Source organism: Euphorbia lathyris, chromosome 3 (genome assembly GCF_963576675.1).
Source record: "Euphorbia lathyris chromosome 3, ddEupLath1.1, whole genome shotgun sequence".
NCBI classification, from domain to species: Eukaryota; Viridiplantae; Streptophyta; class Magnoliopsida; order Malpighiales; family Euphorbiaceae; genus Euphorbia; species Euphorbia lathyris.
This window is the reverse complement of record NC_088912.1, coordinates 92,066,486-92,088,275: the sequence shown is the minus strand read 5'-3', so window position 1 is coordinate 92,088,275 and position 21,790 is coordinate 92,066,486. Positions and strand designations below refer to the sequence as shown.

The following is a 21,790-nucleotide window of genomic DNA, read 5'->3' as shown; positions in this document are numbered from 1 at the left end:
ATACATTAAACCTATATTGGTACTATTTTGTACGTGGAGTCTAAATTGATACTTCTCTAACAACCATAGACCTATTTTGGTATCTTATCTCTAACAAAAATAAAAAAAATAAATGTAATTAATTACTGCAAAATGCGTTTTTGCCGAAATTCTAGTACAAGTGAATAAGTAAATAAATTTATGACGTACCTGCCAGACTGGAATTCACAAATTTCTGACGTGGCACCACAAAGTAATCCGATCGAACGGCTAGAAAGAAAGGTAAAATATCGCGTAAAAAAAAGAAAACAAGGTAAAATATACTCTATAACCCCACTGAAAATTCACCGACTCGTGGAAAACATAAAGAACAAGAACATACGCACTTTGCTCAGTATTGTAGTCTCTCCTCTCTCAGCCTCACTGTGAATAATAATAATCAAAAGGGAAAATAGAAGAAAGGAAAAGTCGCATTTCTCTTCGATGTTATCTATCGTTTCCTCGATTTTTAGTTGATTAATCCTCAGTTTTTAGATCTCAGATCCACAGGTACTACTTTTCTCTACTTCTTTGTATATGTATTTCTGTTATCTGTTGTGTGTTTCTGTTCTTCTCTGTTGGAAATCGTTTTTTTTTCTACTGATTCTAGCGAGTGTTCGATCATCTCTTTGGTTTCAGTTTTGTTTGCTCGATCATTTCTACTTTCTAACTTTGTACGACTTTTGAGATTTTTTTGTTGTTACGCGATTTTTTCCACCTGGAATTGCTCTGGAGGGCTTCTACATTGCCGTGATTTTACATGCGTTATGTCTTTTGGCTTTGATTGATTCTTTTAAGGCCTTGAAAATTTACTGTTAATTTGTGATTATACTTTTGTTTAAAATTTCCTTGGTAAAATGAAAGGAGTTGTGTTTTGATCAAGTGATTTGTTTTGTGATGGTTAGTTTCAGGTTGGAGTGGAGGAGCTTCGATGGAGAGTTTAGCACAGTTAGAAGCAATGTGCGAGAGGCTATATAACTCGCAGGACTCAGCGGAGAGGGCTATTGCCGAGAACACTTTGAAATGCTTCTCGACGAACACCGATTATATTTCACAATGTCAATACATTCTCGATAATGCATTGACTCCTTATGCATTGATGCTTGCCAGTTCTAGTCTGTTGAAGCAAGTTACGGAACATAGCCTGTCATTGCAGCTCCGTCTTGATATCAGGAATTATCTTGTTAATTATTTGGCTACCAGAGGACCCGAGTTGCAGCCTTTTGTCATCGCATCTCTTATTCAGCTTTTGTGTCGAGTTACCAAGTTTGGATGGTTTGATGATGAAAGATTTAGAGATGTGGTTAAGGAGTCTACAAACTTCTTGAGTCAGGTGATGATTCTGGCATTGGCTATCTGGCATTAGACGAATTGAGATGTACATTGTTGTTTTCCTTTTATTTGATATTTTTCGTCTTAGTGCTCTAGCAGAATGGAGGATATAAATTTTACTTCGTTTCTGTAAATAGTGTTTTGTTTTTGTTTCTTTCTAAAGTTGGACGCTAAGTGTCTATCTTATGCGTGTTAAGTGATTCTTGGCCTTTTTCTTTACTACTTGTTGCAAATAATAATGTATTGGAGTCTTAATTGACATATCTTCGACTCAACCAAACCTGAATTCCGATACTATTTTACCTTAAGTTACCATGTTGGAGTAATATCAATGATGTGTCTCGTTCCGTTATTGAGGCCTAAATTGGTATCTTTTTTAAACGTTAAGCCTATATTGGTGCTATTTTGTACGTGGAGCCTAAATTGATTCTTCTCCAAAAACCATAGGCCTATTTTGGTACCTTATCCCAAATAGGAAACATTGAGGTGGTTAAAGAGGATACCATGTTTTAGCTACTTAACCAATTTGAATTGAGCAGATGCAGTCGGATTATTATTACTGATATTCTCATTTTTGCGATGCATTAGTCTTCAGATAATTGTACATTACAAGTCTAATCTTCTTTAGTATTCTTATGTTTTTCATTTAAGCAGGCTACGTCAGAACACTATGCCATTGGTTTGAAGATACTGAACCAACTTGTATCTGAGATGAATCAGGTGGGTCTATGAATTTTGTAAAGAACTTCTAAAAGTAGATACAGAGATATGTGATGCTGTCTTTCTGTAAAGCAGAGATGCGATTTCTTTTCTTGATATCTCTTGTATGATTGTCTGTTTTCTAAAATGAAGAACTTCATTTATCTACTAACAACTGGCAACTGCATAGTAATTCTGATGTGCCTTTGACTCTTATTGACATAACTTCATTCAGCTTAGCTACTACATGTTGCCTCAGAAAGCTTAGGGGGTGTTTGGTTGATGGCAATGAATGTATGAAATGGGAATGGGAATGGTTTTTTCCCTTTGTTAATGTTTGGTTAGTTAATATTTATTAGTAATGGGATTCACTTTCCCATAAATATGGGAATGAGTGATTCCTCCCTCATACCTCATCAATCAACTTTCATTCCCTCCCTCATTGATTTATCACCTAACTGATCCTCACATCACTAAACCCACGTCCATCTTTTTATTTTTTTTAACAATCCATCTTCTTCTTTTTTTGGATGCATTAAATCTTTTTTTTTTCCAACGTCACTTGACATAACTCAATTAAATATACCTTAAATATGGATCCATAGCTTTTCTTCATGTATATAAAGCCGTAAAGGCTTTCATACTAATAAATACTATAATATAATATAGTCCATAAGTAGTCCTTTAATTTTTTTTAATCAAAATTTCATTTTAAATTTTCTAAAAAAAAAATAAAAAAAAATTTAAATCCTTCTATACATATGATTATATATGAAATTTGATGTTGGCTTTATTCGATTTAAAAAAAATGATTGAAGTTATAATAATAATAATAATAATAATAATAATTATTTAATAAATATTATATTTTGATTTCCGATGATTAGAGAACCAAACAGGTTCAAAGGGAATTAGACTCCGATTCCAAATTGAACCAAACAGAATAAATGAATAGTCATTCCGATTCTGATTCCGCCTTATTCCGATTCCGATTCCAACATTCAAACCAAACACCTCCTTACATCAATCATGTCAATTTGATGTGCCTTTTGGCGATTTTATGTAGTGTGTATTGCTTTGTGCATTGTCATATATTAATATGAAGTGGACCTTTAACTACCAGCTTAAGCTTTTGGTTAAAACGGTTACATGACATTGTAATATGGGCCTGTGTTGTGCACGCTTCAAGCCCAGTGGGCATTCGCGTGTGGGGGTGTTTCAAACAGTTCCATGACATGCAATAATTAGAGTCTCAGGGGCTATTCAATGCTTGGATGAGTTTAAAATTTGAATACTGTGCAACACTTTCAGTAATCTGTCGGTCGGTTCAAGTACCTATATATTTCAACACACTGTATATTGTGCTTACTTACTGACAGTGTTCAGTTTTCCTGGCCGTACAAATAGTTACTAGCAATTCATTCAGTCCATCTTTGAGATCGTAATGAAAGTCAATTTTTCATATTTTGTATAATGCTGAATTTCAATAGAATTCAAATCCTCATATATTGTCATTTTGACTTCTAATCTTTGCTGATGCTATTAGTCTAAGTGCTTGCTGACATTTGGATATGTTTAATTTCTCAGCCTAATGCAGGATTGCCGTCCACGCACCATCGTAGGGTAGCCTGCAACTTCAGGGATCAGTCGCTTTTTCAAATATTCCAAATATCTTTGACCTCCCTGTGTCAATTAAAAAATGATGGTATTCTTTGCGTGCTATCTCTTTCCTTCTCCCACTTCCCTTTCTACCATCTCTAGTCTCACCTTTGTCCCCTTTGCTGTATAGTTCTGTTAGTAGTCTTTCCTTCTCTGGTTTTGATTGGCGGTTTGTTGTTTGCATGTTGTGGGCACAGTTGCAAGTAGATTGCAAGAGTTGGCACTTTCTCTTTCACTAAAATGCTTATCTTTTGACTTCGTTGGGACATCGATTGATGAGAGTTCAGAAGAGTTTGGTACTGTTCAGGTACTGATATTCTGCTTTTGAAATCTATGGACATGTTTTGTTTATAATTTTCAACTGTTAGGATGACCTACAAAAAGTGTTGGATTTTTTTTTATTGCGACAAATATGTTTATAATTCTACAGATTCCATCATCTTGGAGGTCAGTTTTGGAGGATCCATCAACTTTGCAGATATTTTTTGATTACTATGCTATTGCAACAGCTCCCCTTTCGAAGGAGGTTTGTTGAGACTCGATTGTCTTATCTTGGATTGATCACTATTATTGTTTACATAAGTGAACGATGCTAAAATAAAATCTCATAAAGTTTTGTGATAATTAATTATATGAGTTGATGATAACGCGATATTGTTCAGATTCACAGAATGATGTATTTGTGATTATTTCTTCATAATATTGTACACAAATTGGTTCATGCTCCCTTTATTCTCAAGTGTATGCTTTCAGTGAGCATATGCCTGATCCTTGTTGAACCATTTTTTTTGTTCTTCTAGACATGTTAATTGTGCAACGGAGGTTTGTTCTACTTCATATTATTTCAAGGTTGTTTTTTGTTAAGAGTTAGAAAATTAATTCATAGACCTTTATGTCAACTCACAATCTTTCCTTTCTCCAAAATGCAAGTCTATTTGTCATTTTCCACTTCGGATTTTCATTTTTAAGGATTCTTATTCCCTTGATTTCTAGGCCTTGGAGTGCTTGGTCCGATTAGCATCTGTTCGACGTTCTTTGTTTACAAATGATGTTTCCCGTTCCAAGTTCTTGGCACATTTAATGACAGGAACCAAAGAAATCCTGCAAACAGGACAAGGTGCTGTTAGCTGTTACTTTATTCTATTTTCTTCTTGTATAGCATTCGGATATTATTTTTGCTCAAAACAATTGTCTTGCGTTTTTGTGGGTTTGTTTGATAAATTTGTTCATCATAGTCAACTATTTTGCTTATATGAGCATTTGTGGTCGAAATTGAAGGATTGTTGTCGGATGATTTTAATTCAAATTCAACTATCCATACTGGTCCTTATTAAAATCATGAAGTGCATATGAATCTGATTATCAACTATTCAACTATCCATACTGGTCCGTATTATCATGATTTTAATTCAAATCATGATTTTAATTCAAATTTGATAATATGCACTTCATATTAAAATCATGATTTTAATTCAAATTCAACTATTCAACTATCCATACTGGTCCTTATTATCAACTTTTGTACCACTTCTTTAGAGAGTGGCATTGGAGTGGCATTGGTACTGCTTCTTTAGCTATGAATCTGAAGTGCATATTATCAATTTTGGTACTGCTTCTTTGGAGAGTGGCATTGGTATATGCAGAATGCTACAACATTTTATATGTTAATGGTCTTAAAATTGGTAAGATTAGGGCAGAAAAGATCTTAGGAGAAGAGAAGAATAGAGAAAGAAGAGAGAAGGTTAGAGAGAGATCAAGATAAACAGAGAAAAGAGAGAATTCAGAAGAAAGAAATAAAGATTTCATTAATCAATTGCATAATGAATTGGTACAGTACGATTCTCTTAAATAGGAAAAATGGGAAAAGGAAAATATAGCTAGTCTCCTAATTCATGGCCCTAATAATTCTAACTTACCTTAAATCACCCTATTAATTCTAACCTACCTTAAATAAGAATAGGAAATATAATCTACCTTAAATCACTCTAATAATTCTAACCTACCTTAAATAAGAAAAGGAAATACAACCTACCTTAAATAAGAATAGGAATTACAGCAATTCACTAAATAGATAGAATGACAACTAAGGATGGTAAAGAGCTATTTTAATCCTTCTTCTTTTGCATATATGTGACAATACTTCTCCCTTTAGAGCATTCTTGTCCCCAAGAATGTCAAAATATGGAGATCAGTGAACTTGAAAGGGCTTTGTGACTGTGACGGAAACAGACCATCCTTAGTGAGCCATCTTATTGGTTCATACTTGTGAGCATCAACACTCCATAGGAATTTCATTCTTTCCAATGCATATGGTTGATAAGCTACCACATCTCCTTGCATTTCATCTTTTGCTATTTGTCCTTCAGCTCGATTTATGAATGCAGAAAATCCACAATTTCTCTGTCGCCATCGTTCTTTAGTTGCTTCAGGCCACTTCATCTTCACTCTAGCAACAGACTGAACTCTTCCAAATGTCAGTAGAAGAAAATTCTCATCAATAATGTCATTTATTGACAAATTCATGCCAATTAAAACAGCTGATAAGTCTATAGACTCGTTCATGCCAAAGGAAACACCCGTGATTAATTTTGAGTCATTAAAACCTCCTTTCTCAGAAACATAAGGTCTCCCTTGTCTAATGGAAGTAGTGCAAGGGCTCAGAGCCTTAGCATCAAGTTGAGCATTAGGAGTCGTACTCCTTGGCAAGGAAGAACCAATAAGAGCATAACTATGAGAGTAAGGAAGCCCAATTGTTTGGCCAGCCGATGGACTCACATTTGCTCCAAATAGTATAGTGTCTGGACTTTTCGGGTTGGCCACTGATATCGAATTGGTTTCAGGCAGAAGTTGCAGTTTGATTGGGGTGTTTTGGGTGTAAGTTGAAGTAGTTAATGGAGGTGTGAATGTAGGGTTAGGTTTCTGAGTTGTTACAGGTGTTGGATTTAATTCAGCAGAGGTTTTGGGGTAGGAATGGTTAGTTTGGTGCCGTTGCTTTGGAGCTAGGGGAGATCTAAATGTAGGATTTGTCTTAGGAGCCTCAATCACATCCTTGAGATGGATGTCCTGAAATTTAGGATGATTATAGATTTCTATGGGTTGATATGAATTTGGTTCAGATTTATTTTCAGGTTTCAAACTATTAATCACATAAGAATCTGTAAGGCTGGGATTTACCTTCTCCTTTTGAGGTTTAAAGGCTTCAAACTGTCCTTGATTAACAATTACAGCAGTGGTCTGCATCCTTAGCCAAGGCTGCTCTAGCACATGTTCAGTTTTTCCTTGCAAATAGAGACCTTCCAATTCTATTTTCTTTTGTGGCATTTCATCAAACAGTTGGAGGGTGGTTTGCAAGGTTTCCTCTTCTTTGTTCTCAGGCATTACATCAAACAACTGGTAGGCAATAGAAAGAGGGATTAGGGATTTCTGACAGTAAGATTAGGGCAGAAAAGATCTTAGGAGAAGAGAAGAGTAGAGAAAGAAGAGAGAAGGTTAGAGAGAGATCGAGATAAACAGAGAATAGAGAGAATAGAGAGAGAATTAAGAAGAAAGAAATAAAGATTTCATTAATCAATTGCATAATGAATTGGTACAGTACGATTCTCTTAAATAGGAAAAATGGGAAAAGGAAAATATAGCCAGTCTCCTAAATTCATGGCCCTAATAATTCCAACTTACCTTAAATCACCCTATTAATTCTAACCTACCTTAAATAAGAATAGGAAATATAATCTACCTTAAATCACTCTAATAATTCTAACCTACCTTAAATAAGAAAAGGAAATACAACCTACCTTGAATAAGAATAGGAATTACAGCAATTCACTAAATAGATAGAATGACAGCTAAGGATGGTAAAGAGCTATTTTAATCCTTCTTCTTTTGCACATATGTGACAGTAAGTCCTGCATGGGTGTGTTTGACTTTGTGTATATTGTCTCTTGTGATCTATATTAATTTATCTTCTGAATAACTGATTATATGTGGACTGTGAATCAGGTCTTGCTGATCATGATAATTATCATGAGTATTGTCGTCTTCTAGGACGATTCAGAGTGAACTACCAGGTAAACTGTTTGGAATTCTTTTACATGAGATCTGTACGTACATGAAGATGTCAATTGAAAGTGAATCTAGTAGTAAAAACCTCATGGTTTTGAATTTAGTAAAATTTGTGCATACACATGCTGGTCTACATATTGGTTTTCATTTGACAGCAGCGTACTGCCACATAGCTTTAATTTCCACGTTTGTGCAAGCTTATATATATACTATAAAATACCATGTAAATAGAAAGAAAAGGAAATGCATGGGATACAATATAGTTTAAGAGAATACATAATATAATTTACTTAAGATCAATACACGCATATATACAAGGTTATCCCTAAATTACACCTACAATTAAGCAAACCTAGAGACCCTACTAGCAGCCAACTAGCTGTCCCAGAAGCCTAAGCATACTTTCATTTATTACTTAAAATCTATATGTACATCAAGATGCCAATTGAAAGTGAATCTAGTAGTAACAACCTCATGGTTTTGAATTTAGTAAAATTTGTGCATACACTGGTCGACATATTGTTTTTTGATTTGACAACAGTGTACTACCACATAGTAGGATAACTATTGTGTCTAATAACTTAATTTAGAATTAATTGCACATGTGAATTCTTGTGCAATCATTTTACTTGTTGCCGCCTTTTCATACAATGGTTAAAGACTCCAGCAGGCGATATATTTGAAAATCTAAAACTCTTTATCTTTTTCCCAATACCTCACGGTTGTTTATGCTACTTTTTTCCCCTGGTCTGAAAGCTTTGTCTATTTCTTTTTAATTGCTTCAGTGCAGTGGTGTTTTGCATTCTTGTAAATTTTCTGTTAGTTGATGATTTATTTGCTTATTAGCCGTTGGCATGTTTTTATGTCTTTCTATATGTGGAACTGTGTTGCAGTTGTCAGAGCTTGTGAATGTGGAAGGGTATGGTGATTGGATACAGTTGGTAGCAGAGTTCACTTTAAAGTCCTTGCAATCTTGGCAGGTTGACTAATCTTGATTACTTCAATTTTTTTTTCCTCAGAGAATTGATGATAATCAATTTATTTCCAATTTTCTGGATTTGTGTGCATGTTCAATTATAAAGTATATATTGAGGATAAGCAATGCAGTCTGATTTGAAATGCTGATTATGCCTATGTTTTTATCAGTGGGCCAGCAGCAGTGTATACTACCTTTTGGGGCTGTGGTCCAGATTAGTGACATCAGTACCATATCTGAAGGGTGATGCACCAAGTTTGCTTGATGAATTTGTGCCCAAAATTACTGAAGGGTTTATTACATCTAGGTTTAACTCTGTGCAGGTATGTTTTTTCTTAGGCACAATGAAGCAAAATGTCGAAACCTTTTTACGCTTTTTGCAACAAGACCTTTTATTTTCACATTTTTTCAGAATTCAATAATTAGTTGCTATTTTATCCAACCATCATGATTTCTTAGAAATTCAGTAAGAAGTTCTTTTTTTCTTTTTCCAACAACAACAAAGCCCTAGTCCCGAAATGATTTGGGGTTGGCTAACATGAACTTTTGTACATATTGTAATTAAACTTTTTTTTTTTGTTTTTTTAAATTTTCCTCTGTAAAAGTTCACAGCAGGGAGGATGTTCAAAAGATTATGCCTTCTTTTATACTTGAACATATAACTAATTTACATTTGGATAAAATTTGCAGTTACCTTTTGTAATAAAGATAAAATTACCAAGTTACAAGTTCTGGATAAAATTGCAAGAAGAAAAAAAGACAAATGGACTTATTGTTGCTTGGCCTTTTTGATATAGATTATTTTTATCTTCCATTTCCCATTAAACAACGTTCGTTTACTTTTCTGTGTTCTGAAGGCTGGATTCCCGGATGACCTTTCTGACAACCCGTTAGACAATGTTGAACTTCTTCAGGATCAGTTAGATTGCTTTCCGTATCTCTGTAGATTCCAGGTTCAGATGCTATATATTGCTTATGCTTCTTAGTTTCATAACATAACCTGAAGATTTATGGTTTTCTTAAGATTGCTAATGTTATTGGCTTAATGTTTTCCTACACATGTTTTGGCAGTATGAAAAGAGTGGTTTATATATAATAAACATACTGGAGCCGATTCTCCAATCATACACAGTATGTTTCTTTGGGATGGATTTGGGTACTTTTTTTAGTGTCAGTTACATACTGGTTAATGCATGAAATAAATTTCAATCCTTTTCTATAAATGGATCACATAGGAAAGAGCAAGACTACAGACCACTGACGGCAATGAACTTTCTGTTATTGAGGCAAAGCTTGCTTGGATTATTCATATTATTGCAGCTATTTTAAAAATCAAACAATCTACTGGCTGTAGGTAATTCTACATTTTATTTTCCTTCCCAGTTTCCCCATTTTCTATTTGGATACTCTTCTTTCTCTGGAAAGAATGTCTGATACATGTACCTTGTGCAGTGCGGAGTCTCAAGAAGTTCTTGATGCAGAACTTTCAGCTCGTGTTTTGCAATTGATAAATGTCACTGACAGTGGACTACATAGCCAGGTTTATAAGCAATAATTTTGTTAGATTACATGTTTGGATGTGGATGAGCTTATTTGTGTGGTTACCAGCAGCTTGAGATCCAGGAACGAATCTAACTTATCACTATGTAGGTTTATTAAAATTATTGTGTAGTTCACTTAGACATAGCCGGATGCAGAGAGATTACAGGTCAAGCTTTTATGGTTGTGTATTTTACCCACAAGGAACACAAGATTTTACATGTATTTCTAGAGATGTATGTCCTGCATCTTTTTTAACAGTTTTTCATAGTAGTCATTGTTAGCGTTCCCTTAACCTGTTGTGGCTGTACAAGGGGCTCCATGTAAACCTTCAATTTCCTCCTTTCTGCAACTTAGAAAGACGTCCCCTATCTTAACTTTTCCAACTTTAGAGAACACAATCTAACAAACACATGCACAGATCCCTGCCCTGACTTATCCAAATAAGAGATCGCAAACTAGTTGTTTTCCTTTTTTCCTTTTCTTGAGCATACATTCTACAAGAAGACTTTACCCTGACTTTTCCATCTTAAGACTTCCTTTAACCTACCAGCACAACCTTTTAGAACTTGAATACCTTGGAAAATAGTGGTAGAGCTTGATAGCCTCTATATGTGCTCTGATAGTAATGAGATGTTGCAACAAATATCAAGCTTTACCCACTTGTGCACTTAAAATTGAAGGCCCTCACTGGCTGAACTTTTTGGTTAACTTTGCAATACACTGATCAATACCATTATGATTAGAAAGTGCATAGGAAGCAATATGTGATATATCTTAGTGACGTGTCTCTAGAAATCAGTTGCAATACAGTCGTCTATATTGGACCAACCATTAACTGACTCTGTCGAACAAAATTATTTTTGTGATACTATACATTTGAGCAGACTAACAGAACAATGAAGAAAGCCTATATGTGATCCCAGAGTTTCCACTTTCCTAGCTTAGATATGTTGTTTCAACTGTATCTGATGCTGCATAAGTTTGTCAATTCCTGGTATTTGCCTGACTATATTCTGTCAAGCTATAAAATTATAGAACACCTAAAAGCCAATGACTTTATTGTAATTATAAGAATACGTTCTTTACTCTTCTTCTTCTTCTTCATATTTTTCTTAAACATTCCCTTCACATCTAACAGAGATATGGCGAACTGAGTAAGCAAAGACTTGATCGAGCAATTCTCACCTTCTTTCAGCATTTTCGAAAATCTTATGTAGGCGATCAGGCTGTGCACTCATCAAAGGTATTGGAGTTGCAGTTTCTTCTGTATGTGATTACCTTATCTTTATATCCTGAAGCCTTTCTCTTTCTATTACAGCAGTTGTATGCCAGATTATCTGAGCTTCTTGGATTACATGATCATTTGGTATTGTTGAATGTGATTGTTGGAAAGATTGCAACTAATCTTAAGTGCTATACACAGGTGATTATTTTATTAATTGATCTGCATTCCATATATGATTGTGGTTGGTGTAATGATATATCTTTGTTTGTGTTTATTCTAGAGTGAGGAAGTCATTGACCACACTTTAAATTTGTTTTTGGAACTGGCATCTGGGTTAGTCCTGCTACCTCCCTATTTTGCTAAAAGAAGCCAAGTATCTTTTTGATTAATTAATATATTTTATTTGGGATTGCCTGCTTGATTATCACTTGATTTCTTGCTTTTTTTTTTTTTTAAATGTTATTTACAGCTATATGACTGGAAAGCTGCTTCTGAAGTTGGATGCTATCAAATTTATAATCGCTAACCATACTGTGAGTTCGCTTCTAAAATATTTGTTGGTGTTCTATTCTTCTACCAAGTTATTTCTGAAAATTTTGAATGACCAATAACTTGTTCTTTTTTCCTCTTGAATTTAGAGAGAGCACTTTCCGTTTTTGGAAGAATATAGATGCTCCCGCAGTAGAACAACATTTTATTACACTATTGGCTGGTTAATATTTATGGAGGATAGCCCTGTGAAATTCAAGGCTTCAATGGAACCGCTATTGCAAGTACTCTCTCTCTCTCTCTCTCTCTCTCTCTCCCCCTTTTAGGATCTCATTGAGTTACTTCTAATTTATTGCCGCGGTCTCAAATTTACTTTTCTGCTTGGGGTAGTTCTTATAAAACTTTGGTGCTCTTTTTGGCAAACTTATTAAATAAAACTATTGGTCCTTTGGGACATTTTAATATCTTACTGTTTCATTGTACTGTTTTCTCTGGAGCATATCATGCTTTGCCTTTTGTGGTTACATGGATGTACTACAGATTTTGATTGTTTCTTAAGTTTCCTTTTTGGGTGAACTTAGTTATTGAGATATTGTCTTTGGTGTCTTAGGTTTTCATCAGTTTGGAATCAACGCCTGAGCAAATGTTCCGGACTGATGCTGTGAAGTATGCTCTAATTGGGTTGATGAGAGATCTTAGAGGAATTGCCATGGCTACGAACAGGTAAGCATATATCTGATATTTGAGTTTCATATAAATCTGATAAATAACTGCTAGTCTTATGCCCCCTTTCAATATTTTCCAGTCGCAGAACTTTCAGCCTTCTATTTGATTGGCTATATCCTGCTCATTTACCAGTTCTATTGAAAGGCATCTCACACTGGGCAGATACACCAGAGGTATGGAGATATTATTTTATTTTTACTCTTGAGATTCTTGGTTCATAAGCTATAAAAGGCTCATTGACCACCAAAAAAAAAGGTCCAAGCGTTCGCCATCTATTTGTAATTTTGAACACAACCCTACTATGTGCACTACTGATTTAGGCTGTTATACTTCCGTGAAAATCTTTTATGACAATTTTTTCATATTGCAAGTAGGGGAACTTTCTCTAGGTCAGCATGTACTTGATAAAACTAAGTTAGTCTAAACATGCATTTTACTGGCTAGCATATCAACTTAAACTTGGTCAAAAGATCAAAGGTTAAGCTATTGAGGAGGTCATGTTTTCCATAGCTAATAGCCTAGTAGATTGGCAAAGCTCTAATAATTGAAATTTGATAACCATGAGCCTGAAGGGCATCTTAGTTCTTAGTTCTATTATTTACAGTGGAATTTACTGATTACCTACCAATAAGGGCTAAATTTTGACGGAGTGGGGAATCGAACCTCAAACCTGTGCCTTACCACTCGGACCAACCCTCATTGGCCTTAATTTTTAGCAATATGGTTCTTGTTCTGGATGTTTTTGTTTTATTCTTTCCGAAAACAGAAAATAGAACTGCCCATGCTCTATCTGAACTGGCAGTTTCTAATTCTGTCTCGGGAGAATGTTTTGCTCCCTCTCTGAAGTTTGTAATTGGCTTTTATCTGCTTCTTAATAACATGTTTGTGTGTTTTTTTTAAAGTATCACCATCTCTGATTTTCATTTGCTGTTTATTACTATAGTTGCGCAGAACATCTTTGTTATGCAAGTTGTATATTTTTTTTTTTTGCAATAAGTAATATTGTCTAGAGATATATCTATTTTGGATTTTGTTTAATATTGCTCATTTATAAGCACTCCCATGCTTGTCATAATTTACTCTTAACACTGTAGGTTTCAACCCCATTGTTGAAATTCATGGCTGAATTTGTCTTAAACAAAGCCCAACGATTAACTTTTGATTCATCTTCTCCAAATGGCATTCTTCTTTTCCGAGAGGTCAGCAAACTTATTGTAGCCTATGGGACGAGGATTTTAGCTCTTCCAAATGTTGCTGATATATATGCCTACAAATACAAAGGAACATGGATTTGCTTAACTATTCTCTCTCGAGGTTAGACGATTGAATGTGGTTTACTTCAGTCTAACTGGTTGTTTCCAGGCATTATAGTTGTTAAGCTGCCTTGTGCTGCTTGCTTGCTAAGATTTTGCTGTTTATTCTTTTGTTTTTGCATAATCAAAATTCAAGAAAGTGGTTTAAGAAATTTCTGAGGTCCATTCATTGGTTAAATAATGTATATTAAAAAGGTTTTTTTTTTTTTTTTTTTTTCGCACAATGTAAGAAGTATTATTGCACTTGCTTTTACTGTGTTTATTTATGCTGCTTCACTTGACTCTGCAGCTTCTCTTGGAAATAAGTTTCTACTGGGCTTTAATCTTGAATCATTTGGTGATTTGATATACAAGCTGTACACAATGAATTCTTTGCTTTAGAGGATGGAAATACTAGTGCAGTTCATTCTCTTTTTATGCTTTTTAGAGCTATTTTGTGCTCCTGAATGCACTGTGCTTTTACGGGAATTTCTTATATAAATGAGGGAACTTCTGAGAGAATGCAACTTGAGAGAAATGCATAAGAAAACCTAATGGAGACCTTTTGATGGTTTGTAGGTGGACACACAAAAGAGGTATCTTTGGAGGAGAGGGGAATATTGTTTTAGAAAACGTAGCATATAGAATGGGGGATGATTTCTCTTGCTTTGTGGAAAGGTGGGGTAGAATTTAATGAAGCCTTTCTTGGGAAGTGGTTATGGAGGTTCGTGGGTGATAAGGATAATTTTTGGATAGTGATGACTATGGCTGGATTTGAAGAGACATTCATCAGCATAAACTTTTGGTCAGTGGTTTTTGCCATTTTTTGGGAAGAGTCGTGCATGTGTCAGTTCCTTCAGTTTTGTCAGTACTTAAAAAAAAAAAAAAATACCCCTAGTCATTTAGTTTGTGAAAATTAGCCTATATTGTCAGGTTGTAAAATGGTGGGTGCATACTGTTGTCTAATGAAAACTGTCATGAGTTGGGTTCTGGATACTTTCTTTGTTTTCTTTATTTATGAGGTGAGAGTTTATTTATTGCTTATGTGGTTCTTAGCATGGAAAATTTCCTGTTAAAATTCCATATCATTGTGTTTATTTATTTTGTCAATCGGATTCAGGCAGGGATCCTCTGCCTCTAATGGCAATTGCTTATAACATGAGGAAACGATTTTAGAAGGTATCTCCATTAACGTGAATGGAGATGCTGTTATTTGGAGGACCTCTTTAGTCCAAGAACACGAAATCAACCAAGAAAGATGATTGTTACTATATTATTCCTCATTTTAGTGATTATCTATCTCAATATTTTTGGGTTCTTTTTCTCTGAAATAGCTAGATGGTAGTAATTGAGATAACAACTTATGGCCTGAGTTTTATTTTTATTGATTATCGGAAGCTCTAGCAGGAAAATGTTAATTTTGTTCTTTTGTTCTTTTGTTCTGTGAAATAGGTAGATGATGCCAAATTATGGTTTATTGTGTTTGGTTCTTAGTCTTGGTGACTGGAAAATTATTCAACTGTTTTTTGGAGAAAAAAACTACATAGTATAACCTAATTTTCATCTATATTGGTTATTGGCAGCTCTTGCGGGAAACTATGTTAATTTTGGTGTTTTTGAATTATATGGGGATAGAGCTCTTGCTGATGCACTTGATATTGCTCTAAAGATGACACTATCAATTCCTCTCGCAGATATATTGGCATTTCGGAAGGTACTGTCTACTTCTTGGTTACATGCTGGAAGCATGATTAGATTATTTAAGGGGTTTTTTCTTTTTCTTTTTCTTTTTCGAGATATATTGGTGTATCATATACTACTACTACTTTTTCGTGTTGCTTTACTATATTAAGATTTGATACTTGGATCTAATCTCTGTCTTCTTTTCTGAAAACAATTGCTCAACTCAATAGATTTACTGAATTGGCATTTTGGTCTTCTATAAATCAAGACTGTAGGTTAATGAGTGTTGAACCTATGCCAAAGTGTTCGAGTTAGATAGTATCATAGTGTTTTCTTTCCCTGCGTTAAATTTGCAGAAAGTTATCTTTGAAATGGATACCAAAGGCATTGATAGCAGACCACCTTGTTGTTTCTATCTTTTGGTGTTGGTCTAGTTGTATTGCAAAATATTAAGGTTTAATACTTCGATCTAATTCGACTTTCTTCTTTTTCAAAACAATACCATCAAAGTCTATAATTTTCTAAAAATTGTACTCTAATCTCTTATTATTCAAAACCATATGGTTATGGCTATTGAATATGCCAAGTGTTTGACTTAAAAGTGTTCTCTTTCCCTGGGCTAGATTTGCTGATAGTTATCATTGAAATGCATACCAAGGGCATTGATAGCAGACCACCTTGTACTGGTTCTTGTTGATGGTTGTTAAACCTTTAATTTCTCTATTTTGAATGAATGCCTTATTTTTTTTCTAAGTTGTGATTTTGTGGATCTCCTTGTTTTGTATTGTCTGCCACTGGCACTGGCACTGGCCACTTGTTCTTTGATCTCGCTTGTCACATGATTCTTATTGCTTAGTTTTTCAACTTTTAATGATAGTTGCAATCATATTTTGTGCAGCTGACAAAGGCTTACTTTGCATTCTTGGAGGTTCTATTCAGTAGTCATATTGTTTTTATATTGAATCTGGACACAAATACCTTCATGCATATTGTTGGTTCCCTAGAGTCTGGTCTTAAAGGACTGGATACAAGTATCTCATCACAGGTAAGATTCCTTCAGATAATCATCAATTATACCAACTTGGTACAGCGGTCATTCTCCCGTTAGAGATAGTTTAAACATATTGTTTTAAAAAATTAATATCCTTGGTCACCAGTTTCTCTCTCTAGAACATAACCTGTCTCATAATCGTTTTTTCTTGTCAATGCCTCGTACTGAAGCTAAATTTTCTGAACGTAATACCAGTGTGCATCTGCTGTTGATAATTTGGCTGCTTTTTATTTCAACAACATCACATTGGGGGATGCACCTACTTCACCTGCTGCAATTAATCTTGCACGACATATTGCAGATTGCTCCAATCTATTTCCAGAAGTAAGCTATATTGGAATTTTTGTTGCATAATTCAAAATTTTAGTTCTTGATCCATGATTTACATTACCTTTCTTTTTTCTTAAAATTTTCATCTGGATCCCCAAAATTGCTATTAGCTACGCTCGTGGTCAAATGACCATTTAAGTCTCCTGTTTTATTTGTTGATGATGTGTGATGGTTGTTAAAAATGGTTGTCTTTGCTGGATACAAAGGATCATATTTTCAAGAGGAAAGAGGAATGAATGACCCCTAACTAATCCCATATAAAATTTGCATCTGATAATTAGATATCAATAAGCTGAAACAGTATACTGCATTTGATTAAAGTCAATCTTTTATCAGTTGAATGAAGGACCCATCCTGGCAGTGCCAACAACTTTTGGAATGCTGTTAATGCTCGTGATCATTTTTACGAGTATTGCAGTTGATTTTAGCGACTAGTTAATGGTTGGGAGCTTTCAGCCAATCTGCAATAACAATCTGAAAAGTATTTCAATCGATACTATTATGTATTGCAGCAAAACAGTTAAAAATGGAGTCTCAAATATAAAATGCCACGTAGTCCTTTTGTGTACCTTTCTTCACAAAATAAGGAATTAGCACTATAGGCTATGTTTATCAGCCTTTGCTGGGAACAAGTAATTTTAGCTTGTAATTTGTTTGCTACACATTTTCCATTTGAATTACCGAATTTCATCCAATCACTATGGAAAACAAGGGAGTGGATTTAGAATTTATATGTACTATCAGGATTTTGAAATTTAAATTTTTGTAGAAATATTGTTATACATAATTTGCATTTATGTAGTTAATTCTTTTCCTTCAATTTACAGATACTGAAGACATTGTTTGAAATCGTTTTATTTGAGGATTGCGGTAACCAGTGGAGTCTAAGCAGGCCTATGCTTAGCTTAATTCTACTCAGTGAGCAGGTACAGCCGTGAAATATAACTAAAATGGGATAAATGTACAACTTAGTCTTAAGGTCTAAATGATAATATAACAGGTTGACCTTTTAACCTTAATTTATGGTCTTGGAAATATCCTCATTATCTGCATGAGTAGTTGTTCTCCCACTTTTGCCTTTGCAAGTTAATTTTTATTCTCTTATCGCCATATAATCTTTCTTTTACAAGAATAATGCTCGTATTTGGTGTTATCGAACCAAATCCAAGTTCTGGTTTTTTATTCTTTCCCCATATTTTGATTTGATTCTCGCCAACTAGTGATTTTATAAATGTGTATCCCAGCACTATTTGTTGGGAAAAACTAATAAGAATTTGTAATTTAATTTGGTTTCAATTACTTCATAACTTTAATTTTTTCTTCATTTGTTGAACCATTTGCATATCATAGGGTTCATTTTTTTCTGTAAAAATATGATAATGGAGAACTCCCATTTTCTTGCAGATGTTCACTGATTTGAAAGCTCAAATTCTGACTTCACAGGTAAACTATTTTTCCGCCTTGAAATCTTCCTGATGGAAACCTGATCTCTAAACCAGAACATTAGCTCAAATATAAATGATAAAAGTTTTAGTCGATAATGATCTTATAAAAAAAAAAAAAGGGCGGCCCGGTCGCACTACGCGTCCCCGCTGAGCGAGGGTCCGGGGAGGGGTCCCACCACAAGGGTGTACTGGGGGCAAGCCTTCCCCTGCCAATTTATTTGGCTAGAGGCCGCTCCTAAGACTCGAACCCGTGACCTCTTGGTCACACGACAACAACGTTTACCGTTGCGCCAAGACTCGCCCTCTTCGATAATGATCTTATATGTAGAATAAATAAATCCAGTTTGTAAATTGAATCCAGTTGATGACTGTGTTTGGGTTTCTGGTGTGAAATGTGGGTTTGAAGTAAATGTGTAAAACATGAGTGGTCTTATTTAATCTCTCCGTATGTTGACTGGAATCAGTATGAAGGCTCTTACATGCACACTTTTCTCCTAAATCATATTGTGATTGGAAAAGCTTTATAATCTTAAAACTTTTGAACACAAATATTTTGCAAGTTGTCTACACAAAAGGATATGGAGTTTGGATCAATCTATATTTTCTTTTCATAAAATCAAATTTTTAGTCAAATGGTCCCTGAATAGGAAAACACTGCAGATATAAATGCTTTAGTACTCTTTCTGCGGGGACTGATTTGCAAATAAACGGACAAACACTGGTGAAATTGTAAATTATAGGTTTGTCTGCATGTTTGACTTTCTGTTGTCCAAATACCAGGGTTTTGTATTTAGGATTAAACCGGAAGTATATAATGGTGTCATGCATATGCTCAAATAAATGTTTGTGTTTTAATTTTTAGTGTATCCGGTCACACTTTTTGCATTATATTGCAGCCTGTGGAACAACATCAGCGGCTTTCCCTTTGCTTCGACAAGCTGATGGCAGATGTTACTCGAAGCTTGGACTCAAAGAACCGAGACAGATTTACTCAGAATCTGACTGTTTTTAGGCATGAATTCCGAGTCAAATAGTATCAGGTCTGTTTCCTGGATGCTACTCATTCTGGGGACTGCATTTTAAATGATGTTTGTTTGAAGATCCCGAACATCATCCATCGATTAGGCTTGTACAAGCAGTCTCTTGCTAATAGAGACAAACACCTTTTTGATATAGTTTCTATGTTTGTTGGCCAAAAATCAAGTAGAAGCAGATTTCTAGAGAGAGAAGGTTTGCAATGGAGAAAGGTGTTGTATGATTTTCTTTTTCTTTATCTTTTTTGGTGTACAGATTTCCGCTTTTTCTCTTATCTAAAAGATTCCTTTTTCGCGAGGAAAGAAACTAGGAAATTAGATGGTTTCGCTGTTGAAAGTTACCATATGGCTTGTAGAAGCCACTGGTGGGGGTTAGTGTGGTTCATGTTTAGAGTATAAATTCTTTTTAGAACAAAGATGTAAAAATCATTCATGAGTTTCGTGCCTTAGAGGTGGGTCAGAAGCAGTATTTTGTACATTAGCCCCAATATAATTCTTTTGTATTTGTTGATAATAGAAAGAAATGAATGAAAATTTAGTCTCTTTCCTTAGCCTTTGAAATTGTTATCTTCCTTCATGTAAGCAGTGAGGTTTTATATATATGTATGTGTGTGTATATATATATTGTTTTCCTTGTATTATCTTCTTATATTATCTTCTTGACTGGGTCGCAGAATAAGTTTCACATAGCTGGCATGGGCAAATATTACTCCCAGTCTTGGACGCTGTTTTCTGCGCCGAACTGGTGGTGAGATGTTCTTTTGTCCTTCCTATGTTGAAGGATTCAAATACCTGTTTTGGTTTCTCTATCCTTTTTGAAATATAAATGCCGACGTCTTGATTTTTTTTTGGCGAATAACGTTGTAGAGTGTACAGTTAAAGTGACTTTAAGATATTTTAAACATTTACTTTTGGATGGAACATATGCTCGATTCATTGTAATTTAGCTCCCTAGCCAATTGATGAAACAGTTTGCCTAAAGTACTTGTGGTTATGGTTTATGATTCGGGATGGCAATTCGATACAGTTTTCACGGCTATTTGGTACTATCCGAGTGTGATTACCTAAACTTCACATAAATAAAGTTCAACTGTACATAAATATGTTGGGGACCGAAAGGTAAATTAAAAAAGTATCCTTGAAGGGTACTATTAACCTAAATGCATTGTTCGAATGTTGAATTTGTTTATGGTCTATTAAATCTGTTTATGGTCTATTAAATCTGTAGAAATAACAAATTTATCTATGGTTTGGTTTGTTAAATTTATTGTTGATTTGTTTATCATTTAATTTGTATATCTGAATGTGTAATTTTGAGTGATACGGGTAAAATTATGTATTATCTGCATCCAAGAGATTATTTGTACATTATGTAATTTGAGTCTATTTACGATTTAATTGCCTTATAAAAGGCACTCTTTCTTAAAATAGGAAAAAGAATTAGGAAGTTGAACTCATGTTACAAGAAATGAATTTAATTTGTATTTTCTCATGATATATAATTCCTTCAATGAACAAATGAATTGTTCTTTCATTGATTGATTGTAAAATGTTAATTTTGTTATACATTAACAAACTACTTTGCCACATCAACACGCATTATAATACAGTAAAATACTATGAGAACAGAATTTGCTATACACCCATATTGACTGACTAAATTAGGAGTTATCTGTCTATTGTCAAAGACTTTGGCAACAGATCACCCAATTGAGCTTTTGAAAGAATATAGATAGTAACTAGAAACCTTTCCTGAGACATTCCCTGACAAAATGACAATAGATGTCAAGATTTGCTGAAAAGTGAATGATGACTTTGATTATCACATTACAAGGAAATTCTATCAAAATATAAGAGCAAGTTTAGTGGGTGTTACAAGTTTGTTGGTAAGAGTGGGTGTTACAAGTTTGTTGGTAAGTTTCCTGCAGAGGTAACAAAGAAAGGGAGGGATTGAAAATTAAAAAAAACAAATAAAAAGTGATAGTTGGAAGCCACGCATGGCTTTTAAGTACTACATAGGGGTGTTTGTAGTACACACCCATATACGGCGTCTGAGAAGCCATGAATTGTGCATTTATGGCAGATGTTTTTTTAATTATTTTTAATTTATTAAAGTCTGTCACTCTTTTGTTTTTTATATAAAAAACCTCTTGTATAGTGGGATGTTTTATGTGTGTTTTTAAATAGTGAGGCGGCTCCCAATTGTAACATCCCAATGTCACAACCACTA

General features: G+C 34.5%; 1 protein-coding gene across 2 annotated transcripts; it reads left to right on the top strand.

Moving 5' to 3' along the window:
- The first annotated feature begins 338 nt into the window (after positions 1–338).
- LOC136223265 (uncharacterized) lies at positions 339–20,102 on the top strand. Of its 2 annotated transcripts, none has more exons than XM_066011176.1 (28): positions 339–528; positions 924–1,351; positions 2,005–2,070; positions 3,637–3,754; positions 3,906–4,015; positions 4,139–4,234; positions 4,702–4,825; positions 7,705–7,772; positions 8,661–8,747; positions 8,914–9,066; positions 9,601–9,696; positions 9,815–9,874; positions 9,979–10,097; positions 10,196–10,283; positions 11,424–11,528; positions 11,607–11,708; positions 11,791–11,843; positions 11,980–12,043; positions 12,149–12,283; positions 12,610–12,722; positions 12,805–12,898; positions 13,820–14,039; positions 15,601–15,731; positions 16,599–16,745; positions 16,947–17,075; positions 17,909–18,007; positions 18,486–18,524; positions 19,423–20,102. In XM_066011176.1, the coding sequence occupies exons 2-28, from the start codon at positions 950–952 to the stop codon at positions 19,558–19,560; spliced, it is 3,156 nt and encodes a 1,051-aa protein (XP_065867248.1). In that variant the 5' UTR covers positions 339–528; positions 924–949; the 3' UTR covers positions 19,561–20,102. The 2 variants fall into 2 exon arrangements, with proteins under 2 accessions (XP_065867248.1, XP_065867247.1); XM_066011175.1 differs by having other exon boundaries at positions 340–528; positions 11,604–11,708.
- Positions 20,103–21,790: the final 1,688 nt, after the last annotated feature.